We start from the raw sequence: 27,258 nt of genomic DNA on the forward strand, positions 1-27,258 counted from the left end.
CTTTCTTTTAGACACATTGTAGTTTCAATGTTTCTTTTAAAATGTGGCATCTAGAGGCAGCTAGGTCATATAATGGATAGAACATTGGCCCTGAAGTCCAGGGGACCTGAGTTTCAGTTTGGTCTCAGATACTATCTGGGCCAATCACTTAACCTCCAATTACCTCCCTCCCCCCAAAATATGGCACTTAAAACTGAACATGATTCTACATCTCTCTGGATTGATCAGCAAAGTACAGTAAGACTATTGCTACACATGATCTATGCACTATTTTTCGGTCAATGCAGCCATAGTCATGTTCCCATTTTTTTTAACATTGATTTTTAAAATTTTATTTTTAATTTATGGTTTATTGCTATTCCTTTCAAATATGTAACAGTTATTGTGTATATTTCTTTCCCCCTTTTTTCTTTCCTCTCCCCCTTACCATTAGACACAAATAGACACATTGTAAAATCAGATACTTCTGTTTATCAATTCTTTCTTTGTATGCAAACAGATCTTCTTCATACATCCTTTATTTTTTTAATTGAAGCTTTTTAAATTTTCAAAACATATGCAAGGATAAATTTTTACCATTGACCCTTGCAAAACCTTGTGTTCCAATTTCCCTCACCACTTCCTCTAGATGGCAATTAATCCAATATTTGTCAACATGTTCCTATTTTTTACTCTCAGCTTGTTGTCTATGAAGTTTATGGTCAATTAAATTCTCAGACCTTTCTCATACATACTGCCAAGTCAGAGCATCCTATTCCTATTTATTTTTTTAAAAAAATGCTAAATGCCAGACTTTTCATTTTTATCCCCTTGAATTTAATCTTCATAGTTTCATTCATCTCTGCAACCTATCTGTGCCTTCTTCAGTAGAAATGTTAAAGTGAACAAGGCCATGTATGTTGTAATCCAGTAGAAACTTGTAGCAAGTGAAACTGGTATTGAGGAATGTGTTGAATAATAAATTGACACACTGGGGATAAAATTGTTCAAACATTTTAAAGCTCATGTAGTAGTGTTATTATCCAGTCCACATTTTTTCCTCTTATCTACAAAGATATTTTTTAAGCCTTTGATGTTTTGCTAAAATTAAGATCTGCTGTGTCTATAAAATTCCTTTGATCATACTCTAAGGGACAAATTTATTACACACACACAAGCAGACATAGCATTTACCTGAAAGGCTAAATAAGTACAGGTCTGGGGAACAAATGTAGAACTTGAGAAAGGGAATAAAGGAGAGAAGTTACAGGGTACAGATGGATGCATTTTTAAATCCATGGTTTATCTTATGATGGTTTAAGTCCATGGAAGGGTTTCTTGCAGAATCTATGCAAATCTAACTGAAGGATTCTAATACTGAAAGGATGTGACTTGGCACTAAAGGGAATAAGACCTCAGCAACTCTGAATTTACCTTAGGAGTAACCTCTACTTGCTACATTGCTTTTTTTTTAAAAACCTAGTTTATTGTCAAGGCATAGAATCCTGAGAAATCAAGCGTTTAATAAAGTGTTCAATATTTTATATAGATTCATACATTCCTCCTTCCATTTGGTTGTTCTCTTGTCATGCCTTTTCTACTGGCCAACATCCCAGTACATCACCTGCATTTATTAACTCAGGTGAGCAATTTCCTGCAGAATTAATGCTGCCTTCTGGAGTAGTTTCAATGAGTTGCTGGAAGAAAATTATTTCCCCAGCCAGCATTTTGCCATAGCATTCAGCTCACCACGATTCTAGCCTGAGCAATATAAGAAGTAGATATGTAAAATCCCCTGCTTTCCTCTTTCCTTCTTGATGCCCATGCTTAGGCTACTTTGTACAATTTGGGGGAGGAAAGATGCTTTTTAGTGACTTTTGCAAATGATAGGTCGGCAGTTGTGTGAAACCAATGATTGAAGTGAAATTGGAATTATTTAGAGGTCATTTTGCCTCCAATAAGAAGCAATTAAACCCAACACCAACAACTTATCTCCTTTTAGGTTTGCCTCCTGATGTTAGCTAATAGCTGCCTCATGTTTGCTGGAATTGCTTTCTTTTATTTTTATTTTTTCCATTCTTATAGGTTTATGAAATTTTCCCAGACTTCTCTTTCCTGGTCACTTCTGGTCCTTTCATTTACACAGCAATTGCAGTCATAAATGTTCTTATAAATAGCAACCTTGTCCGGGATCAGGCTCCTTTGATTCTCTCAGTGCAGCCTTCCTTCACTGTACCAGATTCCAAATTTCAAGTTCAAACAGGTGAGCTTTCCAAAAAAAAGTTATCTTCCTTTCTAAAGGGACTTTTGGATTTTTTTTTTGTGCTATAAAATGATACTGGTCAATCTCCTGTGATCAGTTAATCAGTAAACATTTATCAAGTTCTTCCTATGTGTCAGACATTGTGCCAAGTGCTAGGAATTCAAAAAGAGGCAAAAGCTAGTCCTTACTCTAGAAGAGTTTACAGTCATAATGGGGGAATTCACAATTATTTGAAGCACTTTTGCTTTTATATATAGAGAAATGTTTTAGATTGGTTCTCTCTCAGAAGCATAATTTCCATGTATTCTGGTGGGGAAAAGTTATAGCCGAGAGATCAGATTTCTTTGAGTTCCATTCAGCAAATTTATGTACATGCAGATAACAGTCTGTTCCACTAGTCATTCATTCAGGATACGATTAAGTACCTATGATGTACTAAGCTCAGTGCTTGGTACTGGAGAATTAGCCCACTTTGTATAAGAACTGGCCCTTACCATTATGGAGTTTCTAGGCTAGTGGGAGGATAAGATACATTTATAGATATCTAAAAGTACATTATTATGTAGGATAGATACAAAACAAAAATTTGATGTAACTACTACTATTTCTTACCATAAAAATAAGATTATATAGAAGAAATAGCTTAATAATAATAGGTGTACAGTCTCTTAACTAATATATCAGTAGATAGACAAATTCTGCATTTCAGAACCTTTTTCAAAGCCTCAATCTTCGTCACCAGTGTGATACACTGCCATAGATCTGCAGGTGGAGGATGTGAGGCAATTGAGAAAACTATCTAAATAGAAACACTTATGCATGGCTTCTGCCAAAGCAAAAGAGACACTTAAAAACCTGATTCTCCACTAGTTAATTCTGGGGTGAATGCTTACTTTAGCTAAAAAAATGTCAATGAATCATAATCCTTTTTTGACTAGTTAAAATAAAACAGATTAGAGGTAAGCTAATGTAATTTTTTTCCAAGTTGTGTTGCTAAATAGTAGCATAAGTTTAAATTTCAGACAATTAGGTGGCACAGTGAATAGAATGCCTGACCTTTTTTTAAAGTCAGGAGGACTCATCTTCCTCAATTCAAATCTGGGTTCAGTACTTCCTAACTGTAACTCTGAGCAAGTCACTTAACCCAGTTTGCCTCAGTTTCCTCATCTGTAAAATGAGCTGGAGAAGGAAATGGCAAGCCACTCCAGTATCTTTGCCAACAAAACCCTAAATGGGTCAACATATAGTTGGACATGACTGAACAACACGGGGGGTGGGGGGGAGGAAGTATTCATTGAAGGCAGAAGGAGAAGGTCATCCTCAATTGGGAATGTCTGAGACAGCATCATTAAGGGGGTGGCATTCAAAGTGAGCTTTTAAAGAATGGGTAGGACTCAGAGAAGGGGGAGGAGGACATTGAAGATGTATGAGCAGAGGTTTTGGAAAATATCCACTGTGTGTTTTGGGAATGGAGCATAATTTAAGTTTGGCTGAAGTATTTTGTGAAGGGGAGTGACATGAGGTTAAGCAGAAAAAATAATGTGGGGCAATGTGTTCAAGTCACATATTTGATGCAAGGAAGACACAGAAAAGCTGTCTTCAAAGTCTTTATCCCTGTTGGCTTGTAAACCATGATTCTCATGAAGAATGATTTTTTTTTTCCTTTCCAGTCCTTCAGTTTGTGCCTCAGAGTGTAGACACTGGCTTCTGCAATTTCACCCAGCGTCTTGAGAAAGGGCTCATGACAGCATTCACAGAAGTCAGAAAACACCAGGGGACATACAACTTCACAGTGCAGGTGAGTCCCTAGCCTCAAGAAAAGCAGGACTTCATCCCCTTATCTGTACTTCTAAAGGTTTCCATCAGGAGGCACTCAATGAACTCTTAGGAAATTATCTCCCAACTGGGTCATGGTTTGACCCTTTCCCTTGGGCAACCCTTCAAGTTAGTTATCCCTGACTCAGGCTGACTGCTCAATCTATACCTACTCAACTAAGTCTAGTCCATAGCCTTCACTTCCAGTGTTACTGTCTTAACTCTGGTGGCCTTTGAAGGTCAAGGTGTCAGATCAAGAAATTGTAGTCTGAGTTCTGGCTCAGGTGGGTAATAGAGTTGGGTTCCTCCTGGTCATATGTAGTATTTGTCTACAAAGATCGTGGGGAGTAAAAGTAATTTTTTTTTTCCTTTTTTTATTCTGGGTGCTCAGAATCCTCAGGAATCCTGAATCTATTAAAAGAAATGTTAGGAAATCGATATAAATTTGTGTATCTGGGCAATCAAATGTTAGTTTGTCAATTTTCTTATACCTCTGAGTCAAAAGGGGATCTGTGGATTGAGGAGCAGATTAGCTCAAACCTTTATAGATTTACATCCAAGGGGTAAAGAGAGTTCCGTTTCCCTTTTGTCCTTGACTATATAGTAATAGCCAGTATTTATATACCACTTAAAGGTTTTGCAAGGTATTTTACATAGATCATTTAATTTAATTCTCACAACAACCTTCGAGATAAGGTACTGTTATTATCCCCATTTTCCAGATGGAGAAATTGAAACTGAAGCTGTAGGTTAAATAGGTTAATAGGTTAAGCAACTTGCTCACTTAGCTTGTAAGTGATTGAAACAGAATTTAGACTCATCTCCCTAACCTGAGGGCAATGTCCTGGGCACTCTACTATCTTTATAAGTAAATCCAAAATGGAAATATTAAGTGTGTAGCTCCATCTCTTTGGTGCTGTTTGGCATATAAATGTCCCTTAGCAAAAGGGAATGGGAGTTATAAAGGACTCTCCTTCATGCTGCCTTTGTGGGCTGCTCTGATATTACCTCCTTGTGGCTTTTACAGATGCTTAGGAAACTGCACTAGCTGGTAGTCACACAGGCTTCTAATAGCTGAGCAGTTATTTACTAGAAACATTCATAAGTCTAATGGGTGAATAAAATCACATAGAGAAAATGAGCATGTGTTGTTCTAATCATTTCTGATGTTACACTGCAAGTGAACTTAATGTAATCGAGCCTCCAAGAGATTCATTCATCCAGGAGCTGCTCTTTGCTGATGACAGAACCTCTTGAAATGCACACAAAAGAAGGCATGGATTTAATGGTGGGCCACTTTGTAGAATCAATGGGGTGCTGAGACCTGGCAATAAACTCATACAAGACAAAGCCACACATCAGTTCATTGTCAGGGAAGCCCTGCCCACAACCATCGTTTTTCATCTGCAGGATGGAGCTGCCAAGCAGTCACCAGATACTATTTCTTCAGTGATTGACCAAGTAGATGATGAATCAAGAAAAGCTTTTCTTCCTCTTCAAGAGGGAGGGTTCAGGTCAGAGGAAGTGATAAATTAGTGGCAATCCCAGCCTCCTCCTGCTGATAAAAAGTGAATTTTATGCAGACACTACATCTAGATTTTGGAGTTATCTTTATGGAGCTCTTCAGTAAATACTCTGGAGAGGATCACTAGCAATTAGGCTGTAACTTGGATTCCTTTCTATCAGCTTTGAAACAATTATTATATTAGAAATCCAGTGACCACATGTAAAAGATAAATGATAAAGTAGTAGATCCTACTTTTTGTTGATTAAAAACAAAAACCCCCCAAAGATTTGATTCTATAAAGATAAAAAGCTCTTCTCCAAAAAGACACCTCCCATGCATCCATATGCTAAAAAGTGAATTCAAATTCCAACTCAGATATTTATTAGCTATATATTATTTTGAATAAGTCACTTAACTGCTCTCAGTCTCAGTTTCCTCATCTGTAAAATGAAGGTATTGGACTAGATCAGAGCTTCTTAAACTTTTTCCATTCGTGACCCCTTTTTGCCCGAGAAATTTCACATGACCCTGTATAAAGATATACAAATCAAACATTTACTGATAACAGATCATAATTTTGTGACCTTCATATTCATGAAATCCCATATAGGGTTGTGAAGTACAGTTTAAGAAGATGAGGATTAGATGATCTTTGGGCTCTCTTCTACCTTAAAAGTCTGTATGCTTAACAAATAACAAATGTTTGTTTATTAAATTCTTTTTCATTCATTTTTCAGAGAATACAAGGTGGCACAATAGAAGAAAAGCATTGGGTCTAGAGCCAGGAAGACCTGAAATCAAATTTGGTGTTAGATGTTTATTAGCTATGTGATGCTGGACAAATCATTTAACTGCTACCTCCTCAGTTTTCTTGTCTATGAAATGGGGATAATTATAATAGTGTCTATCTGCTAAGATTGTTCTGAGACTCAAAAAGAGATTACATGTATAGTCCTTTGCAAATCTTAAGGTGCTATATAAGTGCTAGCAATTATTATTATTATTCATTCTTAGTTATTGGGTAGTAATAATGATATATTTTTTTAAAAAATAAGGATTACAGAAAGGGAATATAAACTCCTTGACTACAATGATTGATTTCCATGTATGTATCTCCAATAACCACCATAACCAGCCTCAAATAGAGTAGTTGCTTGTTGAATTTAATTAAATTGAATGGATGGATGCTCAGAAACTCTTTTATTTTATGAAATAGGACTTGTTCTGAAAAGCATCTTCTAACAGTGTGATAGACCTGTTGATTGCTACAAAAGACCAGTCTAATGTGTAAAAGTCAGGGTTGGGGCAGCTGTTCTGGAGTAAAAGCTATGAACTGCCTTTATTTAAGTCTGAGGCAGTGGCAGAATTTTTAAAAAGGCAGTTTTAGTCACAAAGCAAGGAAATGACTGATGCTTTTGGGTTTTCCCCTATTTTGGGGTGAGTGGGGGGCATGAGAGGGAGAGAGATTTCCATTAGTTGAACATATTTGATGGTACATTCTTTCTCTTTTTTTTTTTTAAATAACTTTTTATTGACAGAACCCATGCCAGGGTAATTTTTTTACAACATTATCCCTTGCATTCACTTCTGTTCCGATTTTTCCCCTCCCTCCCTCCATCTCCTCCCCCAGATGGCAAGCAGTCCTTTACATGTTGAATAGGTTACAGTATATCCTAGATACAATATATGTGTGCAGAACCGAACAGTTCTCTTGTTGCACAGGGAGAATTGGATTCAGAAGGTATAAGTAACCCAGGAAGAAAAACAAAAATGCAAGCAGTTTATATTCATTTCCCAGTGTTCTTTCTTTGGGTGTAGCTGCTTCTGTCCATCATTGATCAATTGAAACTGAATTAGCTCTCTTTATCAAAGAGATCCACTTCCATCAGAATACATCCTCAAACAGTATCATTGTTGAGGTATATAATGATCTCCTGGTTCGGCTCATTTCACTTAGCATCAGTTCATGTAAATCTCACCAGTCCTCTCTGTATTCATCCTGCTGGTCATTCCTTACAGAACAATAATATTCCATAACATTCATATACCACAATTTACCCAACCATTCTCCAATTGATGGGCATCCTTTCATTTTCCAGCTTCTAGCCACTACAAACAGGGCTGCCACAAACATTTTGGCACATACAGGTCCCTTTCCCTTTTTTAGTATCTCTTTGGGGTATAAGCCCAGTAGAAACACTGCTGGATCAAAGGGTATGCACAGTTTGATAACTTTTTGATTGATGGTACATTCTTAACATGATACTGATAAATCATATTGAAAGCTCAAAGATACATTGACAACTGGTGGCTCAGGGAACAGAATGCTAGACTTGGAGTCTGGAAAATCTGGATTCAAATCCTGCCTTGTATACTTAATATCTGTATAACTCTGGACAAGTTATTCTGGACAAGTTACAACTTCTCTTAGCCTTGGCTTCCTCATCTGTAAAATGGAGATAATAATAACACCTACTTTACTGGGATGTGGGCAACTAGGTGGCACAATGAATAGAGCACTGCATTTACAGTCAGAAAGACTTGATTTAAATCTGACCTCAGACGCTAACTAGCTATGTGACTCTCGGTGAGTCACTTCACACTGTTTGTCTCAGTTTCCTCACGTGTAAAATGAGTTGGAGAAGGAAATGGCTAAACACCTTCAGTGTCCTTTTCAAGAAAACCTCAAATGGGGTTATAAAGAGCAGGACTCAACTGAAAAAAACTGAACAGTACCTATGGGGGTATAGTGAGGGCCTGTTACAGAATACTTTCCACAATGAGGAATGGGATATTTTGAACTAGTCATGCCTGTCAGGAGGGCTGTGATCACCGTAGGTCAAAGATTTGTTGTTGAGTCATTTTTTAGTCATGTCTGTCTCTTTGTGACCCCATTCGAGGTTTTCTTGGCAGAGATACTGGAGTTGTTTGTCATTTCTTTCTCCAGCTCATTGTATATATGGGAAAACTGAGGCAAACAGTGACTTGTCCAGAGTCACACAGCTAGGAAGTGCCTGAACCTAGGTTTGAACTCATGACTATGTCTCCTGACTTCAAGCCTGTTCTTTGTTCACTGTGGCTAGATTTCTTTACTGAGGACCAAGCCTTAAACCCAAATCATTCTGATTCTCTTTGATTGGTCAACTATGGGTCCCAGATCAAAATCCAATTGGTCATTGTTTGGGTCCTGATCCGCTCAGAATAAAAGTAAATAGCAATCATTTGTTTTGGATAGAAATCTTGGGATCTTCCCCTCCCAGATTTATTCATTCATTCATCTTTGACTAGGTAAAAGAAGCTAGTATTTGCCTTATTGTTACTTATCCTTAAAAACCGAATGGCTGTGACCTCAGTCAAACTGAGCTTATAAAAGCCAAGGTCATCCATTGCATCAGGGTCATCTCCAGTCATCCTGATTTATTTCTGGCTATGGGAACCAGATGACTATGAAGGGGAAAGTGAGGTAGGTGATCTGGCACAACCCTCCCTCACTTAAATCCTGCTCAGTTGCATGTCATGGCATCCCCCCCGCCAATGTCATGGTCCCTGATTGAGAAAAAGGACAAACAACCATCACCATCTAGAAATAATGGTCAAAAATAGTGGACCAGAACGAAAGCAAAGAAATATATCAGCATACTCTGCTAATAGTAGCTTCACTTTCCTAGGGTACAGATTTAGTTTTTATAATTTTTCAGAAAATAAAATCTGTCTAGAATATATAGTCAGTTACTAGCATTCTGAGGCAACTTTGGATAGATCGTAGGGGGAGAGAAATCATTCAAGAGAGAAAAGGGATGGTGATCCTGGGGGTACATTTGCTGTTCAGATGGCGAGGTTTGTTTTCTGAATGAGAAGATATTCCCTTTTCAAGAGCAGGAAACAAGGGGAGGTGACTAAAGAATTTTACAATTGTGAAAGAAGTCCTTTTAAACAAAACTGAAGAGTTGAGATAACCATTTAGAGAAGACTGCAGGTGTCTCTTATCCAAGGACAACAAATAGTTGTTCCATCAGTGAATGAGTCTATTCACTTAACATAGTTTGTTATATTTTATTTCTCCTGACTTTCTCCTCTCAGGCCAGGAGGTGGTTAGGGAATTTCTGCATTGTTACTCCATCAAGATGTAGTGAAATGATTGTGGCTCCTATCTCATGGTCCGTCCCTCCAGTCTTTTCTGACCAAAAAGACAACTTATTTGAAGTGCTTTGCAAACCTAAAGCAATATATAGATGCTAGCTATCGTTATTTTAAAAGTAAACAGCTATTTAATAAAAATCATTTGCTGTCTGATTAAACTTCAATTTCCCCTTAAGACCCAATAATAAGAAAATGTCCATTTTTGCTTTCCTCTTTCAGATATTGAATATAACTTTGGGGACATCATGGACAGCTCCTCGTCAGGGACCAGTGAATATTATCTTTGCTGTTAAAAGCAAGAAAGGGTTTTTGAATGGATCAGAAGTCAGTGAGGTTCTGAGAAACTTGAGTATGGTGGAATTCAGTTTCTATTTAGGATATCCTGTGCTGCAGATTGCTGAACGTGAGTATGATATGCCCTTAGAGATTCAAAACAATGACTTTTAAACTTTTCCTAGAACTTCCATTCTTATTTTCTTATGCTTCCTAGAACATAGGGTTTTTCTATCCCTTAAGAATTCTTACTCAAAAATTTTAAAAACAAATCTAATTTTTTTTTGTTTTGAATGTAACTGGGGGAAAATATTAAGTAAATTAATCAAATACCAAAAAAATTCTTCTGAGATGAATGATAAACATAGAAGGGGATAATATATCAGTAGAAGAAAGCTTGGATTGTGAGAATCAGAATCCTTTTCTAGATTTCTACTAAATAGTTCTAAAGCCCTTTAGAACCTTGAAAGGTTAAACTAGGTTAAGGATTCTTAATCTTTTTTTGTGTCATGGATTCCTTTTTCCAGATTAGTTTTTAAATGTTTAAAATGAAATACATATGTTTAAAAAGAAAACCAGTTATCAAAAACCCCTCACAATCCACCCCAAGCTAAACTCCAAACGAACTGAGTTAAACATCTTTAGTCTAGATAATCAATATTTAATGTCCATTGTCAGTATTATATGATTTCTAGAAGAACATCAAATAAAATAGTTCATATTTAGATAATACTTTATTGTTTATAAAGCATGTTTCTCATAACTCTGTGAAGGACATTTTAGTATTATAACTCCTATTTTGCAGATAAGGAAGTTGAAACTAATTGAGGTCATTTGATTTGCCCAAGGTTTCTCACTTATCTCGTGTCAGAACAAGGACAGAGAACTCGAGTTTTTTTACTCTAAGACCTGTACTAGTTTTCTGACATCCTAGTTAATAGTAACTGCTTTTAGTTGATTATTTTAGGTTTATTTCATCATTTTTTGTTGTTTAATTGTTTTTGAGGTATATCTGACTTTTTGTGACCCCATTTGGAGTTTTCTTAGCAAAGATACTGGAGCAATTTGCCATTTCCTTCTCCAGCTCATTTTAAAGATGAGAAAATTGAGGTTAACAAGATTAACTGATTTAGGCCCAGAGTTACATGGCTAATAAATGTCTTGAGTCCAATTTTGAACTCAGATCTTCCAGATTCCGAGTCCTGAGTTTTATCCACTGTACCACTAAGTTGTCCATCACCCCCATGTTCCGTCACCTCCATGTCTTTTTCATTCTGGAATATGGGCTGGAATTCCAGATCATGAAAAACAAGAAAGAAGGGTTAAATAGCTATAAAAAGGTTTGAAAAACCACTTCTCAGAAGGATGGTAGACTTTCAAGGGTAATGTAAGTCAATCTATGCAAGTTATCCTGAAAGTGAATAGGCTAAGTGGTTGAAAATTTATACTTCTCATTTTCCTCAAGTTAAACTTCATATATTCTTAATCATGCTGGGAGTAAAAGATAAAAACTGAACTTTGATATATAAAAAGTCTAATCTTTAAGAATAATGAGAGCTGAGAAAATTTTATCCTGATTTGTATTTGGAGATATGCAAAAGGGAGTTTATAGAATTAGAACTGCAAAACTGCCTAAGACCTCAGAGATTCTCTAGTTCAAATTACATCTGAGGCATGAAATCCATTTAAAGTATCTTTCCAAAGTACTCTTCCTGCCTCTGCTTGGGGACCCCTAGTGGCAGGGATTTATGTTCCATTATATGCTCTGGTGTAAAGTGCCTTGAGCTGAACTAGGGAGAGCTAAGTTTGAATTCTAGCTTTGATGCTCATTAGCATTGTTACTTTGAACAAATCCTTTGGAACTTCAGTGAACTCAATTCTAAAATGGTTCTAATATTTGTCCTGCTTACTTACAGGATTGTTATGAATTTCAGCTAAGATATATGTCCATATAGCACATTATCAAACTATTGATTCTCCTTGTATTTTTGGTCTGTTGTCCTAGTTTTGTCTTCCAGAACCAAGCTAAAGAACCCTTTAAAACATGTGAAGAGAGCAGTTATGTTTTTCCTAAATTTTCTTTTTCTCCCATCTAAGTATCCCGTTATTTCAAACATTCTTTATACACCACTCTTTATAGTTCATTCCTTGTCTTGCTTGCTTTACTTCCTTAGAAGAAAAATTGTTATCGGGGACATTTTTTTGACACGTCTGAATTAAGAGGCAATGTGGTTTGATGGAAGGAGCTCTGCTTTTGGAGCTGTAGGAAGTGGATTCCAATCTTGCTTCTGGCAGTTAATACCCGTATGATCTTTGAGAGGTCACTTAGCTTCTAATGAGTCTTAGTTTCCTTATCTGCAAAATGAGAGAGGGTCAGATGATGACTTCCAGAGTCCCTTTTGCCTCTAAATCTCAGATCCTTTGAATCTACTTTATCTCCCTCCCTGTTTCCCTTCCCCCTCAATTATAAAAGGTATACTTTCTCCTTCAAGCTGTTGTGCTCTGAATTTGTTTACAATCTATGATTATACTGAGCCATCTTTTTGTCCCAACATTTTAAAGATAAGAAAAACATGTAGTTGAGATAGCTTATGCTTTTAAGCAGTATTCTATTCTTCCTGTCTTCCTGACTGCTGCAAACACTCACACTCTCTCATATTCTTCCTTTCCAACTCATTCTTTCTCTTTCTTTTTTTAACAGCCTTCCAATATCCACAACTGAATTTATCCCAGTTGATGAAGTCGTCTTGGGTAAGAACAGGTGTGTATAGCCCTCATGATAGTTTGAGGACTCTTAAAATTATTCATTTACTAAAATCAGGGTCAGGATTGATGGGAAGATGTAGAGGGCCAGAACTCTGGAAAAGTATACTTGAAACAAGGATACTTACAGCAGGGTATTTATTCAGGATAATTGATAAGATAATGGTTCTCTAGTTCATACATACTTAGTGTGCTGTAATGATGTAATCATACTGAGGTATTTAAGGGCTGAGAGGACTGGAAATAGAAATATTCCATCTTTGACCATGCTTCTGGTGGCTCTCCTGCCTACTGTATTCCTCCGCTAAGATCAAGGCTAATCCCAAAAGAGGTAGTCCGGACACTACAGGAAGATAATAATTTTGTGGTCCAAATCAGTTGAAGTTAAAGATGCCTATGAACTGTTTTTTTTTTTTCCTTAAGAAGATTTATTTAGAAACGATGTGCCATAATAAACAAAGAGATATCTTCTGAGACAGGAAAAACTGCCTGAGATAAAAAGCAAATTGAGTATTGCTGCATGAATTTCTTCACCCATTTGAGTAATTCAGTGGGTGCTGAATGATGCTTGACCCACATTGGTTGAGAGAGTTTCCTTGATGGTAATTTCTTATACCACATCAGTGAATTAACAGAGCTGGTCCAGAAAAAAAAAGGAGGGGGGGGGGGGTTGGTTATGATTAAGTATATCTATAAAACATGATTAGAGTGGTTCTTGGAGCATACATTTAGATTTATTGCTCTACAGGTATATATTTTTCCCCAGGCCTGAGGACTCTGACAGAATAAACAGCAGATAAGAGGCTTCCTGGCCTGAGTCAGACAGTGAACAAAGAGATAATACACTTTAATAAAAGTTAACTTGCAATTGTATGCCAACTGGCAGTGGATCAGGCAGACATGCCTGTAAATAATTGTGGAGAAAAGATTGTCTGTTTCTTTTGTCTTGTTAAGTAGAACCTTCTCTAAAAGCTATACATTGAAGATGACTACTTACTTCTCAGATTGGTTTGTAAGAATCTGAATAAATTTAGAATCATTAAATCCTGAGAAAATATTTGCTCTAAACTGTACCTAAATAGAAATCTCCTTTCTAGCAACTTGAAAGACACCAGAGATGGGTAGCTCTATTCAACCTCAAATAATCTATTGAACCTATGGATAGTTCTTATTGTAACCCCCCCCCAATTTTTTTTTAACCTTACATTGATCTAAAATTTGTATCCCTGAAAGATCAAACTATTGCTTTGAATTTTATTTTCTGGAACCAAGCAAAAGTAGTCTAATCCCTCTTCTACATGACATTTTTGTCAGCTATCATGTGTCCTTTGATCTTTTCTTGTCCAGGCTAAGCATCCTAAGTTCTTTCTACCAATATTTATCTGGCATGGTCTTAATACTTCACCAGATCATCTTCTGGTTTGTCCCTCTTAAAATATGGTACCCAGAATCAAACATAGTACTCTAACTGTGGTATGAGTCGAGTGAAGTAGGAATATTTTCTCTCTCATTGTGGATACTGCCTCTTGTACCATAGCCTAAAATTCAAATAGTGCTTTTATTTGATACACTATCTTATTAACTAATTTGAGCTTTTAATCTACTAAAATATCTTTTTCCCCCCAAAGATTTTTTTCTTGCCATGGTTCCCCTTTCTTCTGCTTTTTAAAAAATTGCAAATTTGGGATATTTATTCCAGGTAAATTTTATCCTTTTAGATTTAATTCATTAACCTAATTTTTTTGAATCCTGACTTTGTCGTTCAACATATTAGCTCTCTATTTTGCCCACTTTTGTGTAATCAGTAGATTTGGTAAGTATGTCACCTATGATTTTATCCATGTGATATTTTAAAAGGTTGGAAACGTAGGACCAAAGACAGATTTGGGGGCTATTCCATTAAGAACTTCATATTCATCTATTAATGGTTATTCTTTGTATTTGATCTTTTAACCTCTTTTGAAGCCATATAGTTGTACTGTAGCTACTTCATATCTCTATCTTGTCCTCAAGAATAGCATGAGAAACCTTTGTTAAATGCTTTACTAAAATCAAGGTATACCATACCCTCCTTAAAGTTTTTCCAATTATTGCTATTCTATGTTGTTTTGCTTAATTCTCTTTTTTGAGAGAGTGCATTTAGTGGAGGGTTTAACTGTGAGTTTGTTGTAATTTATATGCTGTATAAAAGCAAAGTTTAGCACTAAAAAATTATAAATGTTCACAAATGACCTCTTTAATAATAGATTTGAAGATTTTGCTAAGAAGTGAAGTCAAGATTACTGGTTTTGATTAAAGATTCTATTCTCTTCTTAAAAGAAAAAAAAGAAAAAAGCATAGTCTTTGTGTGGCATGTGACACTGTTTCTTTACTGTTTTTCAGAAGTAACAGGCATCAGTTCAGAAATCACATTTTTTTTTTCTGTAACCTGAATATTAAATAGTAACTCTTCTGAATCTGGTGCCTTGAGAAGAGCATCTAGGTTTTCTCTTACCATTTTCTCACAATTTTTTGAGTGAAGAGGTTAATATAGATGTTAGTACTCTCTGGTAACCATCTTCTTTCTGTGTTTTATAGTCGGAAAATGATTTTCCTTGTTAGAGAAAAAAGGAAAAAAATAATTATTAAGTAGTTCTGCATTTTCTGTCATCTATTACTATTATCCTATCTACCATGAGCAATTTTAAATAGCCATGAAATTGAAATGATGTCCAGTCCGTAGGAAAGGATTGGAAACTTTTGTTTGTTTTTGTCTATCATAAGAATACTCATAGAGTTTTATTTAATTTACTTTTCCCCATCACTGTGCCCTTGCTTTTGTCATTCTGAAAGGCCAAAAGTCTAAGTTAAACTGATTTTTGCTATCCTCTGCCCACCATACTTTTCGTTTGGATTGGTAGGAATATGGTCTAATTTCTTTCTGTTACTCTCTTCTTCTTAGGCATGGACAGTTAATTAGTAGTTTTAAGTTCTCTTGCTGTTTTTCCTTTCTTTTCTAATCTATGTTGATATCACATTTGTAACCCTATCAGACATTGATTTAATAAAAAAGGGAAGAATCAGAGACTCATTCTTGCCCTGTGGCTTGTCTCAGCAGAGAGACAAATACAGAAAATGAGCTGTCCAAAAGAAAGGCAGATAGGTACAACAGAGGCTCCCCTGGCTTGCTTCCCTGAGGGTTTTGACCCTTCAGCAGAAGAGAGGATAACATTGCAAGGCCAATCCCTTTTGTGTGAAGCATCCTACTTGAGTCCTTCCATTTTTCTCTCTTATGTAGTTCAGTGTCTATTGTATCACATAAAGCCATATTCATGTGTATCAGCAGAAGATAGTTTGTAGCTCCAGTTTAAAGCTCTTGGCAGCTAGCTGGCACAGGCTGCCCTACCCACCTCCTTCTCTTCAGTGGTTCAACTACTTTATCACTTTCTGGGTTAACAGAATTCCTTTGCATTCTGTTTTAATCTTAGTTCTCCTGGGTGTCTTCGAAAGGCAGCTACAGAATGAGGTGTTTCAAGCTGAAATGGAACGGAAGCTTGCTCGGTTGCTCAGTGAATCTTTAACCAGAAGGCGGGTGTGGAGAAGAGCCACCTTTGCAGGAAACAATGTGGTGCAGGTACTTAAAGAAATGAAATGACAGAGCCTAGAAAACAAATTTTCTTTTGAGGTATGGTATTGTGTTGCAAATAGGGAATGGCATGAGAAAGTTTTTTTTTTTTTTTTTTTTTTTTTTTTTTTTTTTTTTTTAACTTTAAGCTGGTTGCTGTTTGGGTTAAAATTATAGCAATTAAGAATGTCATTGTTTCAGTTTAAATTGACAGCTATTTATTGAGATTGATTTTTGTACCATGTATGATATTAGCCCTTTTAGGGAAATGCAAAACTTTTAAAAATTGACTTTAATATGAGATGACTGGATTTAAGAAGAACTTTCTTTTCAAAAAAACTTTGTAAAAAATTATAAAAATGTATTTTAACACATGAAATATAAAATATTATGAATTGGTGTTACTTATGTGATAGTTATAGATCTGGAAAGAATATCTGGAAATTAGAAAAAACTAAAAACACCTGCCCATCCCTCTCCAAAAGTGTTTCTCTTTAGGGGCAGCTGGGTGGTATAATGGATAGAGCACCGTCCCTGGACTCAGGAGGACCTGAATTCAAATTGGGCTTCAGACATTTAATACTAAGTGTGTGTGATCCTGGGCAAATCACTTAATCTTGATTATCTTGGCTAAAAAGAAAAAAAAATACAATTTTATGATTTGATTTGGTATTAAGTTCAGAATTTATAAAAATATTTTAAAAGAAGTTAATTTGGACATGTGACTTCTTTTAAAATGCTATACCCTTGGAACAGTTGGTACTATTAATAAATCATTCATATAGTATAGATTACTTTTTAATTTGTAATTTATATAAAAAAGCACTACGGTAGCCCTAGTGGTACACTGCTGGGCCTGGAGTCAGAAAGACTTCTGTTATGAATTCAAATATGTGATAATTATAGATCTGGAAATTTAAAAAAAACTAAAAACACCTGCCCATTCCTCTTCAAAAGTGTCTCTCCTTCGGGGCAGTTAGGTGGTGCAGTGGAATCAAGAAGACCTGAGTTCAAAGGCAGCATCAGACACTTGACACTTGTTAGCTCTGTATGAGCTAGTCACTTAACCCCCACTGCCTTGCAGAGTCATAGTTGTTTTGGTTTTTGGGAAAAGGGGTAGCTCAGTGTTGAGGTTAAGAGATCTTAGTAATACTCTAACCACTTAGATTTTGCAGCTAATGAAAATGAGGCCCCAAAAGTATTACTTAAAGTCACAAATCAAGGAAGTTATAGAACTTGGGGCATATTGAGTTTAAGGCTGACTACAGCTCATCCCAGGAAACTTTTGTCAGAGGTCAATGCTAAAGTTATCTTGGGTTGAAACTCTGAGGCTGTCAATTCATCAAAAGGTAAAACTCAGAAAAATAAGACTAATGTAGCAAAAAGCTATCCATTGAGTAATGTCCATAGAGAGGATGAATGAATTTCTCAGATAATTGAGGCTTGTCTTTGTGACAAAACTTTTTTTCACCTTGAGCATTTTAAACAAAAGTTTTTCTAAAATGTATTAAACAACTTCCCCCTTTTGCAAACTGATTACTTAACTCTTTATTGATGGTTCAGGATCATCACTCTAAATTTTAGCTACAGTATAGTGATTGAATAGGATGATGTTTTCTAGGAACACACTGAGATATGTGTAGGTTGTTAGTCCATATACAGAATAGAATGCGGAGTTGTATGGACAAGACAAGAATTAGAATTAGATCCCATTTCCTAAATTACATTACCTCAATTATTGCTATAGTATTATCCTATCTGCTTGTAATTCACTTGTATCCAATATATAGCAAATGGACTGTGTATATGATCTTTTGTGAAGTTGTGTCCTTTCAAACCATGTGAATTGCGGTATAGTTTGAACTGAATGACCATACTGCAGTCCTGAATCTTTGAAAAAGAAAAAAAAAGAAAAAAGAAGTCATTTCCCTCCCACCCCCCTCATTTTTCCTTTCAGGATAACATTTCCATGACTTTGAAAATATAGCCATGGAATGACTTTTTGATTTCCTCTGCTTGCCTACCTATAGTACTTCCAGACCACCCATTTCCAAGTCAGTGCATTCATTTGAATGCTCTTCATGACCATGAATGAATGCTCTTGGGAACTCAGAAACCCAGCAGTTTTACATGGAGACTGTTGAATAGACTCAGATCCTAAAATTTAGACAATTAGGAGTTTATAAAAATCAATGATAAGAATACTGAAAATTATCTCAAAATATATCATTAGAAATTCATGAAAAATGTATGCTAAGAATAAAAATATTAGGCACTCCTTATTATCTTCTGCATGGCTGTCAAAGTCAAAAAGAGTATCTTTTTTCCCAAATATTGAAAGATTATGCCGGTGGGGGAAAATAAATCAGATTAAGTATAAATTTAAATTTAAAAGCTTCCATGATGATCATGTAAGAGACTACAAAATCCCACAAATAGGGACTTTTTAAATAATGAGAAAAGGATACTTAGAAAATTTTGAAATTATGTTGGATGGATCAGAGAAAGTATTCGAGAATGAAAAAAAAAAACTGAATTCTCTGCTTGGCTCTTCATTGAGGAATCTATTAGGGACTATAAATTATCACTTGAAATGGACAAATCAAAAGCATTAGATCAAATAACAATCAATTCTTATAATGTGGTAAGCCAGATCGATAAAGTAAAAATAGATAAATTACAAAGACTAGATGGCATCCACTCAAAAATTCAAAGCAATTTGGAAATGAAATTGGGATGGGGCAAAGAAGAGACCTTTAGTCAAGGTATGTTAATTAATCATTTCAAATAATCACTATATTGGAGAACTGTTAGATTGCAAATATTATTTTTGTATGGAAGAATGGTTCTAGAAGGGATATAGGAAATTACCAATTAATGAATCTACATTGGCATAGTCTATAATAAAAGACAGTATTGCTGAATTTTTACACCAAAATATCTTATTAGAAAAAAGTCAAAATAGTTTCTGTAATTGAAAATCATCCCTGGCTAATTGATTATTCAGTTCTTTGGGAGGAGGGCAGAAAGAGAGAAATAGCTGCAAGCTGGTGATCAAGAGGAGCAAAGTATGTCTCTGACTATCACTTTTAGAAAACCTCTGACAAATTTTTAGAAAAAAAAAGATATCAAAATTGGGTTATCATTGGATTAAACATAACTTGCAAAAAATTGTAAATGCTTAATTCTGAAAATTGAAAAATTATTAAAGGAGCTTTCCCATTGCAAAGAAAAAGAAGATTGTACACACAATTGTAGACCTCTATTAAATACAACTTGCTTTTATTTCTAAGAATATAATAAATTCAGCTTATAACTTTCAAAGCTGTTCTACTTCCTGATCTTCCCTTTGTTTTCTTTTCTGCATAAAAAAATTAGGGGCAGCTACTGGTGTAGTGGATAGAGTACCAGCCCTGAAATCAAGAGGACCTGAAGTCAAATTTGAACTCATACATTTACTACTTCCTAACTTTTGACCTTGGGCAAATCACTTAACCCTAATTGCCTCAGCAAAAAAAAAAAAAAAAAAAAAGAAAGAAAGAAAGAAAGAAAGAAATCCTCCAAGGGTTTTGTTTTAATATTCTCTTCTCCCTCTCCCCCCTTCTCCCCACCCCCACCCCCCCACGGTGAAAGTGAGGTAAAGAGGAAGAGAAAATAGATTTTTTGTTCAGTAAACATATATTTTGAAAATTAAAATGATTAAAAAACAAACACCCTCCCTAAACAAAACAAAACTTTGCCTTAATGGCTTTCGTTTGTTTGTTTGTTTGCTTGTTGTTTTTTTTGGCTACCCTGTTTTATCTTCATTCCTCCTCCACTGGGAAAAAAAAAAAAGAGGTGTGGACCTTTTTAAAATGTAAATGGAAGATTTATTTAAGGACAGAAAACATGGAACACAAGTAAATGGACATTCACTAGGTAGCAATACACAAAGAACAGAACACACCAGATATTGGTAATAGCATTATTGTAGTTCAATCATTTTTCAGTTATGTCCAACTCTTCATGTCCTCATTTGGGATTTTCTTGGTAAAGATACTGGAGTGATTTGCCATTTCCTTCTCCAGCTCATTTTACATATGAGGAAACTGAGGCAAATAGGATTAAGTGACTTGCCCAGGGTCACAAAATAAGCATCTGAAGCAGAACTGAATTAAAGATGAGTCTAACTCCAGGCCTGACACATCTACTACGCCACCTAGCTGCAATAGAATTAAACAGCTTTTTAAATGATCTGAAAAAGTGAGTCCACAATGAAAATTTCAAGTTTAATGACACTATATAAGCTCTTTAAGACAATGAAGGAAGAGTTAAGATATTGTAGAGAGGTAGTCATTTTATGAACCCACCCTATGAGCAAAAAAAAAAAACAAAAACAAAAACAACTGAGTTTAAATGAGAGCAATATACCTAAAGTATACACAAACTATGTATGCAAGTCTTAGAACAATTATAGATTATTCTCAATGGAGGCTGTAGCCTGAAAGGTCAATATTGGTCATTATGAAGAAAGATGGGAGAAATAAAAGGGAAAATAGCACATTGACTTTTATATAGGGTTAAGATATAAAGATAGTTGCATGTATGTATATGTACATGTGTGTGCATAAACATATATACACATATGTATACATACATCTTTATATGTATGTATGTATATGTACATAGAGAGAGCCCACACTATACATCTCCTTTTGGACATTTCTGGTCATTGAACATCTAAACATATGAAAGCTATTAATGGAGAAAAAAATCAAGTAGTATGATCAGAAGAATGAGGACATTACCATATGAAGATAGCCTAAGAGAATTAGAAGCCTTCTCTTCTAGAATGCCAAATTCTAAATGTTCTATGCACCCCTTAACAGAGAGGTGATGGAGTCAGATAAATTCAGATAGATTCAGCAGAACGAGACATACAGTTTTGGACATAGCCAGTGAGAGAGTTTGTTTGTGCATATTTATTGCAAAAGTTTTCTTCTTTAAAGTTGGGGAGTAGGATGGGAGCAAAAGAAATAAATGCTTGTTAGTTGAAAAATAAAAGAAAATGAAAGATTAAGAAATAAGAGATAAAAGCTGAGAAGGGGATATTGTTAGAATCCATGAAAAGCTTTAATAGCAGCTTGGAAAAGGTAAATATGAACTTGTTTAATAAAACATGAAAAATAGGAACGAAGGAAGGCATCGTAGTGTAGTTGGAAGGGCACTAGACTTGGAATCAGAGTCTAGAATTTACTTGCTTGCTGTGTGATCTCAGACAAGTGACTTTCTGAGATGGTTACCTCAATCAGGAATAGCGGATCTTGAAGGTTTCTCTAAGTTCTAACACTCTATGAGCCTCATAGCCATGTGCTCCCAAGAACATCTCTTTGGGGCATCTATGAATAGCAGCTGGACACAATTCCTGTATTCTTCTGCCCTACACTTGTAGGTCTCTTCCCCTTTGTTTTACTTTGCCCCTGTCATAAAGAGTGCCAGCCAGTGTAAGTTTGACACTCAGGTGAAAAAATAAATCTAAAGTGTACAAAAGTAAATCCTGGAAGGCACAGACTATTCACTAGAATATTAAATGATAGAGAAAGGGCACTATGAACTTATAGTTTTAAAAATGCCAATAATTATCTGATGTCTTTCAGGTTGTTAATGTCTCACGGTTAGAGGGTGATGACTATCCGGTCCAACTAATCTATTTTGTGGAAGATCAAGATGGAGAAAGACTCAGTGCAGTGAAGTCTTCAGATATGATCAACAAGATAGATATCCAGAGAGCAGCCATTATCATGGGCTACCGCATCAAAGGCATAATTGCCCAGCGTAAGTTTCTTTGTTAGCTCAATATTAAAAGGCAGGTAGAGATCTATATTTAGGTGAATACAAAACCCAGTAGCTGTGTGTGATTGCTTTCATAATTTTGTTTTTGAAAAGTTATTATACATTTTAAGCAATATTATAAGCATATTGTATTGTTCCAAATTTTTATTGTATGTGCCTACATTTGTGTGTAGTTCAGGTTATCATTGTTCATTTTGAAAATTTCTGGCCAAGAACCCAGGTTTTTTTTTTTTTTTTTAAGTAGTATTTACAAGGTACATATTTAAAATTAGGGTTTACATATTTTTAAGTGTACATCTCTCTATATCCTATTATTTTGTCTTTTTGTTTAACTGAATGTATTTTTGTTACTTATTTTTGCCAGAATCTTTTATTTCAAATTTTGAAAGAGAGTGAAATGTATGGCTAACAAAATATACTTGCTTTTGTCCTGTAAGTTCAAAAAAAAAAATCACAGAACTTCTTTTATCAAAGGACATTTGAGGTTTATTTTTTTCCTCTTGTAAAAAATACCCTCTATCTCTTCTTCATTCAAAGTTTGAGTATTTGGGAATAAAGAATAAGGATCTGGGAAATGAATATGATAGAAATACATTTATATCCAAATCTATATATTTTAATAAGACATTTTAAAAATAGTTGGGAAGAAGAATGAAGTACAGAACAGAGACATGGCAAGAAAAGAGTAAAGCTTTAACAACAAAAGAAATTAGATGGGGTTATATACATAGCAGAGATTTAAGAAAATATGGTAAATGCACATTTTAAAATGCTGGCAAATAATACTAGAGTGGCAAAACAATTTTTGAAATTGATATATTTGTGAACTATGAATTGGCTTTAAATGTCTTTGAAACAAAAGTGTATTCTGTTTCCAGATTTGGGATATGATGTGAAAATGAACAAATGAGATATAGTATATAAAGCACTTTATGAATCTTAAAGTATGATAAAACTGTCAGATATCATTATTATTATTTTGATTTTAAAAGTCTGTTCTTTAATATATAGTGCAATGAGGTACTTTGAGTTGAATATTTCCTAATGACTTTTGAAATAGATTTTTAAAAATTAGAAATTAGAAAAAAAAATTAGAAAAAAATAGAAAAATCCTGAGAATGGGGATTGCTTAAACTTTTATTGGATATCCAAGCTCCACAATTATCAGAAGTTTGATTATAAGGAAAAACAATTCAAAATATATAAGGTATAGCCCACCTTCTTTTACATCATCTCCTGTACTCCTTTTTAAACTTCTAAAGACAAGTACTACTGCCAAGACAAGAGTCTAGTTCTTAAACTGGTGGAAAGAGGGGCAGAAATGGAGATCAGCCCTTAGGGGTAGATTAGGAGATCAGGGAAACTAGGATACAAGATTGGGCTAAGAGATTTTTGTGCTTCTGGTTTTCCTTCTTAAAGTCATTAGAAAGACTAAAATCCAATTCCTTTGACCTAAGTTTAAAGTTATCACAATTTTTATACACCTGGGTGGTGTTTGTTTGTGATTTTTTATGCAGAAGAAAACATAGATGCAGATAACTTTTCTAAGTTGAAAAGGAAAAATTGCAGTATTTCATACTTCTAGTTTTTTCTGTCTCTGATTCTCTACTCCCTTTTACAATGACCACTGTGAAGTAATATAGAAATATACGATTTCCCTTCCCACAAAGGATTTGCAATATGTATGGGAAGGCAAAATGGACACACATGAAATAGTTAACAAATAAATGGCAACACATATCATGTTATGCTGCTATCCATAGTATGCTAAATTGTCCGATACAGTTACAAAAGAGATTTGAACATTCCATAATAGTATAGTCATTGTCAATTAGAAACTTGTTAACACATAGAAGTTAGGAGATAAACAGGCTGATGTCATCCAAGTACAAAAGAAAAAAAAAAAAAACTTGAATTGGATCTTGTATGATGGGCAGGGAATAGATAATCAGGGAGGAGAGCATTTTAGGTGAAGAAAGCCAAAGTGAAAAATATAAATTTGAGAGTCATTATGAAAGAGTTGATATTTGAGCTATATGAGAGAGAATGATTTCTCTGAGGAGGCATAGTAAAGGAAGAATAGAGAACTAAAGGCTCAACTTTTGGAGTTGGGGTAAAAAGGAAGAAAAGTTGTAAAAAAAAAAATTTAAATATATATAATTAAATATGAGCTATTTGAGAGATAGAAGGAAAACCAGGGTAATTAAAGATTAGATAAGGAGAGAATTTTGAGAAAAGACAGGGTTAGATTTGGTTTGAAAGAATAGGTTAACATTGATATTTTGAGAAAGTAATATTAGGTAGAAATAAGCTTAATTTTAAGAGCTTAAAAAGAATCTGAAGACAATGAGTATAAAAAACATATTCAAGAAGACTTTTAAAATTAATATACTGAATATATTCAGTATATATTCAGGGAAACTGTAGGTGTTTTTTGGTTTATCCTTATCCCTTAGAGTTTGATATAATGGAGTTAGCCATATTCCATCTCAAACCTGTCTTGTACCTCTTCTATGATGCTGATTGTGGTTGTTACTATAGGTTCCCCTAATCTCAAAGGACAAAACTCAGTTGGGAACAAATAACCAACTTTGTTTTTAGTTATGTGATACTCATTTATGGCATTTCACAAATTTTGTGAAAATTTAGTAAGCAATGTGGTATGCTAGCATAGTATGGGAATGTGAACAAAAACTTGTCTCTTGTTTGGATTCTGCTATTTACTAACCATATAAATTGTGATTGAGTCATTTGAACTCTATTTTCTTTTGTTTTCCTTATGTTTTAAAATGAGAGGTAGGGGATTAGATTTTTTTAAAGATCCCTCCTAAATGTGATAATCTATAATTACATATCTATTTTCTAAAGTCTGTTATCATAATGTGTAGTAAGAGATCATTTTTTCAGTTAATAATTGGTCACATTTACATAGCACCTTATATACTTGGATATATTTTGTACTTTAAGGTACAGAGCACTTTCCCTCAAAATGGCCCCAGAAGGGTATGGTAGCATGGTGAAATGGATGAAAGCAAGTCATAAATATTTATTATACATAATGGTTTATGGCTTGACATACGTTTATGGCTACATGCTAGACACTGTGCTAAGGATTGGGGATACAAAAAGAAGTAAGTAAAAGGCGGTCTCTACTTTCAAGGCACTTACAATCTAATTTAGCCTTGAATTAGGCAGATTTGGGCCTCTGAAGCTTATTTAGCTCTGTGATCTTGTATATATCATGTAGTCTCTTTGTGCCTCCATTTCTTTATTGACACAATGGGGCTAACAATACTTGTAATACATACCTCACAAGATAAATATGAAGATCCAGAGAGATAATGTAAGTGAAGCACTTTGTACATTTTAAAATGATTTATAAATGTCAGTTATTGTTATTATTGGAAATATTATTATCCTCATTTTGCAGATGAGGAGATAGATGCTTAGGAAACTCAAGTGGCTTGTCCAAGACCAGAGAGCTGTTTAGTGTTTTTGGCATTTATTTAGGTGCTGCAGTGGATAGAATGCTGGGTTTGGAGTCAGGAAAACCCAAGTTCAAATTTGGCCTTAAATACTTACCAGCTGTGTGATCCAGACAACTCACTTAACTTGTTTGGCTTGGTTTCCTAAAATGGGAATCATAATAGAAACTTTTTCCCAGGATTTTTGTGGTAAGTGAGATAATATTTGTAAAGCACTTAGTGCAGTATCTGGCATATAGAGCAAATAAAAGTATTGCTTACATTACTACTATTATGCTATAATTATTATTACTGCTACTGTTGCGGTACATACCTATTACTGTGATTGTTATTATTAGTGTTAAAGCTGAAATTAGAAGCAAGGTGTTTACTGGTTCCAAGCCCAATGTTTGTTCTATTATACCAGGATGCTTCTTGATGGATCTTTCAACAAATGCATTGTTCTCCCCCTCCTCTTTATTCTTCCTATCCATAGCGGTAGATCGGGTGAAAAGATCATCTTCTGACTCTCAAAGCAATAACTTGTGGATCATTGTTGGCGTGGTGATTCCAGTGATTGTGGTGATGACCATCATTATCATTCTCTATTGGAAACTCTGTCGAACAGACAAACTAGACTTCCAGCCTGATGCTGTGAGCAACATTCAGCAGCGTCAAAAGGTAAAAATGGTCCCTCTCCATACATGCCATATACTTGTGTGTATATGTATGTAGATATAGCATGAAGAGGGCATGTTGCAAAGTTGGGGTACTTTTGATGCAAAGATAAGAAATAACTTGCAATCAGAAGCAAAAAAAAATGTTTCCTGAAAAATGATCAATCATCTCCTATAGAAATTCCTTTCTTGCTATAATGGAAAAAGTTTTATTCATTTTGCCATTATGTATATACCTAGTGTGTGTGAAAGCAGACACAGTATATATGGCACAGGGAAGAGAACATAGGATGGGCAGTCACATTTTCCCATTTGCTTGCTGTGCTGTGTGACCTTGAAAAGGTACTTTGCCTTTTTTAGGCCTCACTAAAAAGGAGATGGAGAAGGAGGAGGGACTGAAATCCTTCTAGTTCTAATTTTTTTTTATCCTGAAAGACCCTAGTTTGGGTTTATGTGAAATATTCTCTAGTTGTATCAAATAATAATGAAATTTAGCAGTGAATGGAGTCTCAGGCTTATCAGAGATTGAGGTTGAGAGGGACCCTAGTGGTCATCTGGTCCAGAGATGTCAAAATTGATGCCTGCTTGTGGCCTGCAAAACTCTGGAGTGCAGCCCTAGACATTATTATTGGGGGAAAATTTAACAAAATAAAAAAATACAATGCAATATAGATGATGATAAGTTGTGGTTTTCTCATTCAATATTTTGCCTGCATGAATCAGTTTCTTTTTGAGTTTGATATTCTAGTCCAGCTCTAGTTTTTTGGAGATGAAGAAATATATGGAGGTGGGAGTGGAGTTAGGAAAGTCAGATGAACTCATATGAAAAAGTGAGTATAGAGAGATGATCAACTCCAGGGACACAATGTTTCTCTTGCTCTCAGGCACAGACACTGTGGGTTTGGCTTAACCAGGAAAAGCTCTGTAGGAGTGGTGATTTA

At 35.1% G+C, this 27,258-nt stretch overlaps 1 protein-coding gene across 1 annotated transcript in view; it reads left to right on the forward strand.

Moving 5' to 3' along the window:
* KIAA1549 (KIAA1549 ortholog) overlaps nt 1-27,258 on the forward strand; it is a 161,804-nt gene that overhangs the window by 67,752 nt on the left and 66,794 nt on the right. The window contains exons 4-10 of the mRNA XM_051963238.1: nt 2,065-2,242; nt 3,913-4,040; nt 9,924-10,107; nt 12,679-12,738; nt 16,208-16,353; nt 21,981-22,158; nt 26,137-26,321. Coding sequence (XP_051819198.1) covers nt 2,065-2,242; nt 3,913-4,040; nt 9,924-10,107; nt 12,679-12,738; nt 16,208-16,353; nt 21,981-22,158; nt 26,137-26,321 — 1,059 coding nt within the window. The remainder of the gene's footprint in view (nt 1-2,064; nt 2,243-3,912; nt 4,041-9,923; nt 10,108-12,678; nt 12,739-16,207; nt 16,354-21,980; nt 22,159-26,136; nt 26,322-27,258) is intronic.

This window comes from Antechinus flavipes, chromosome 5 (assembly GCF_016432865.1).
Source record: "Antechinus flavipes isolate AdamAnt ecotype Samford, QLD, Australia chromosome 5, AdamAnt_v2, whole genome shotgun sequence".
Classification (NCBI taxonomy): domain Eukaryota; kingdom Metazoa; phylum Chordata; class Mammalia; order Dasyuromorphia; family Dasyuridae; genus Antechinus; species Antechinus flavipes.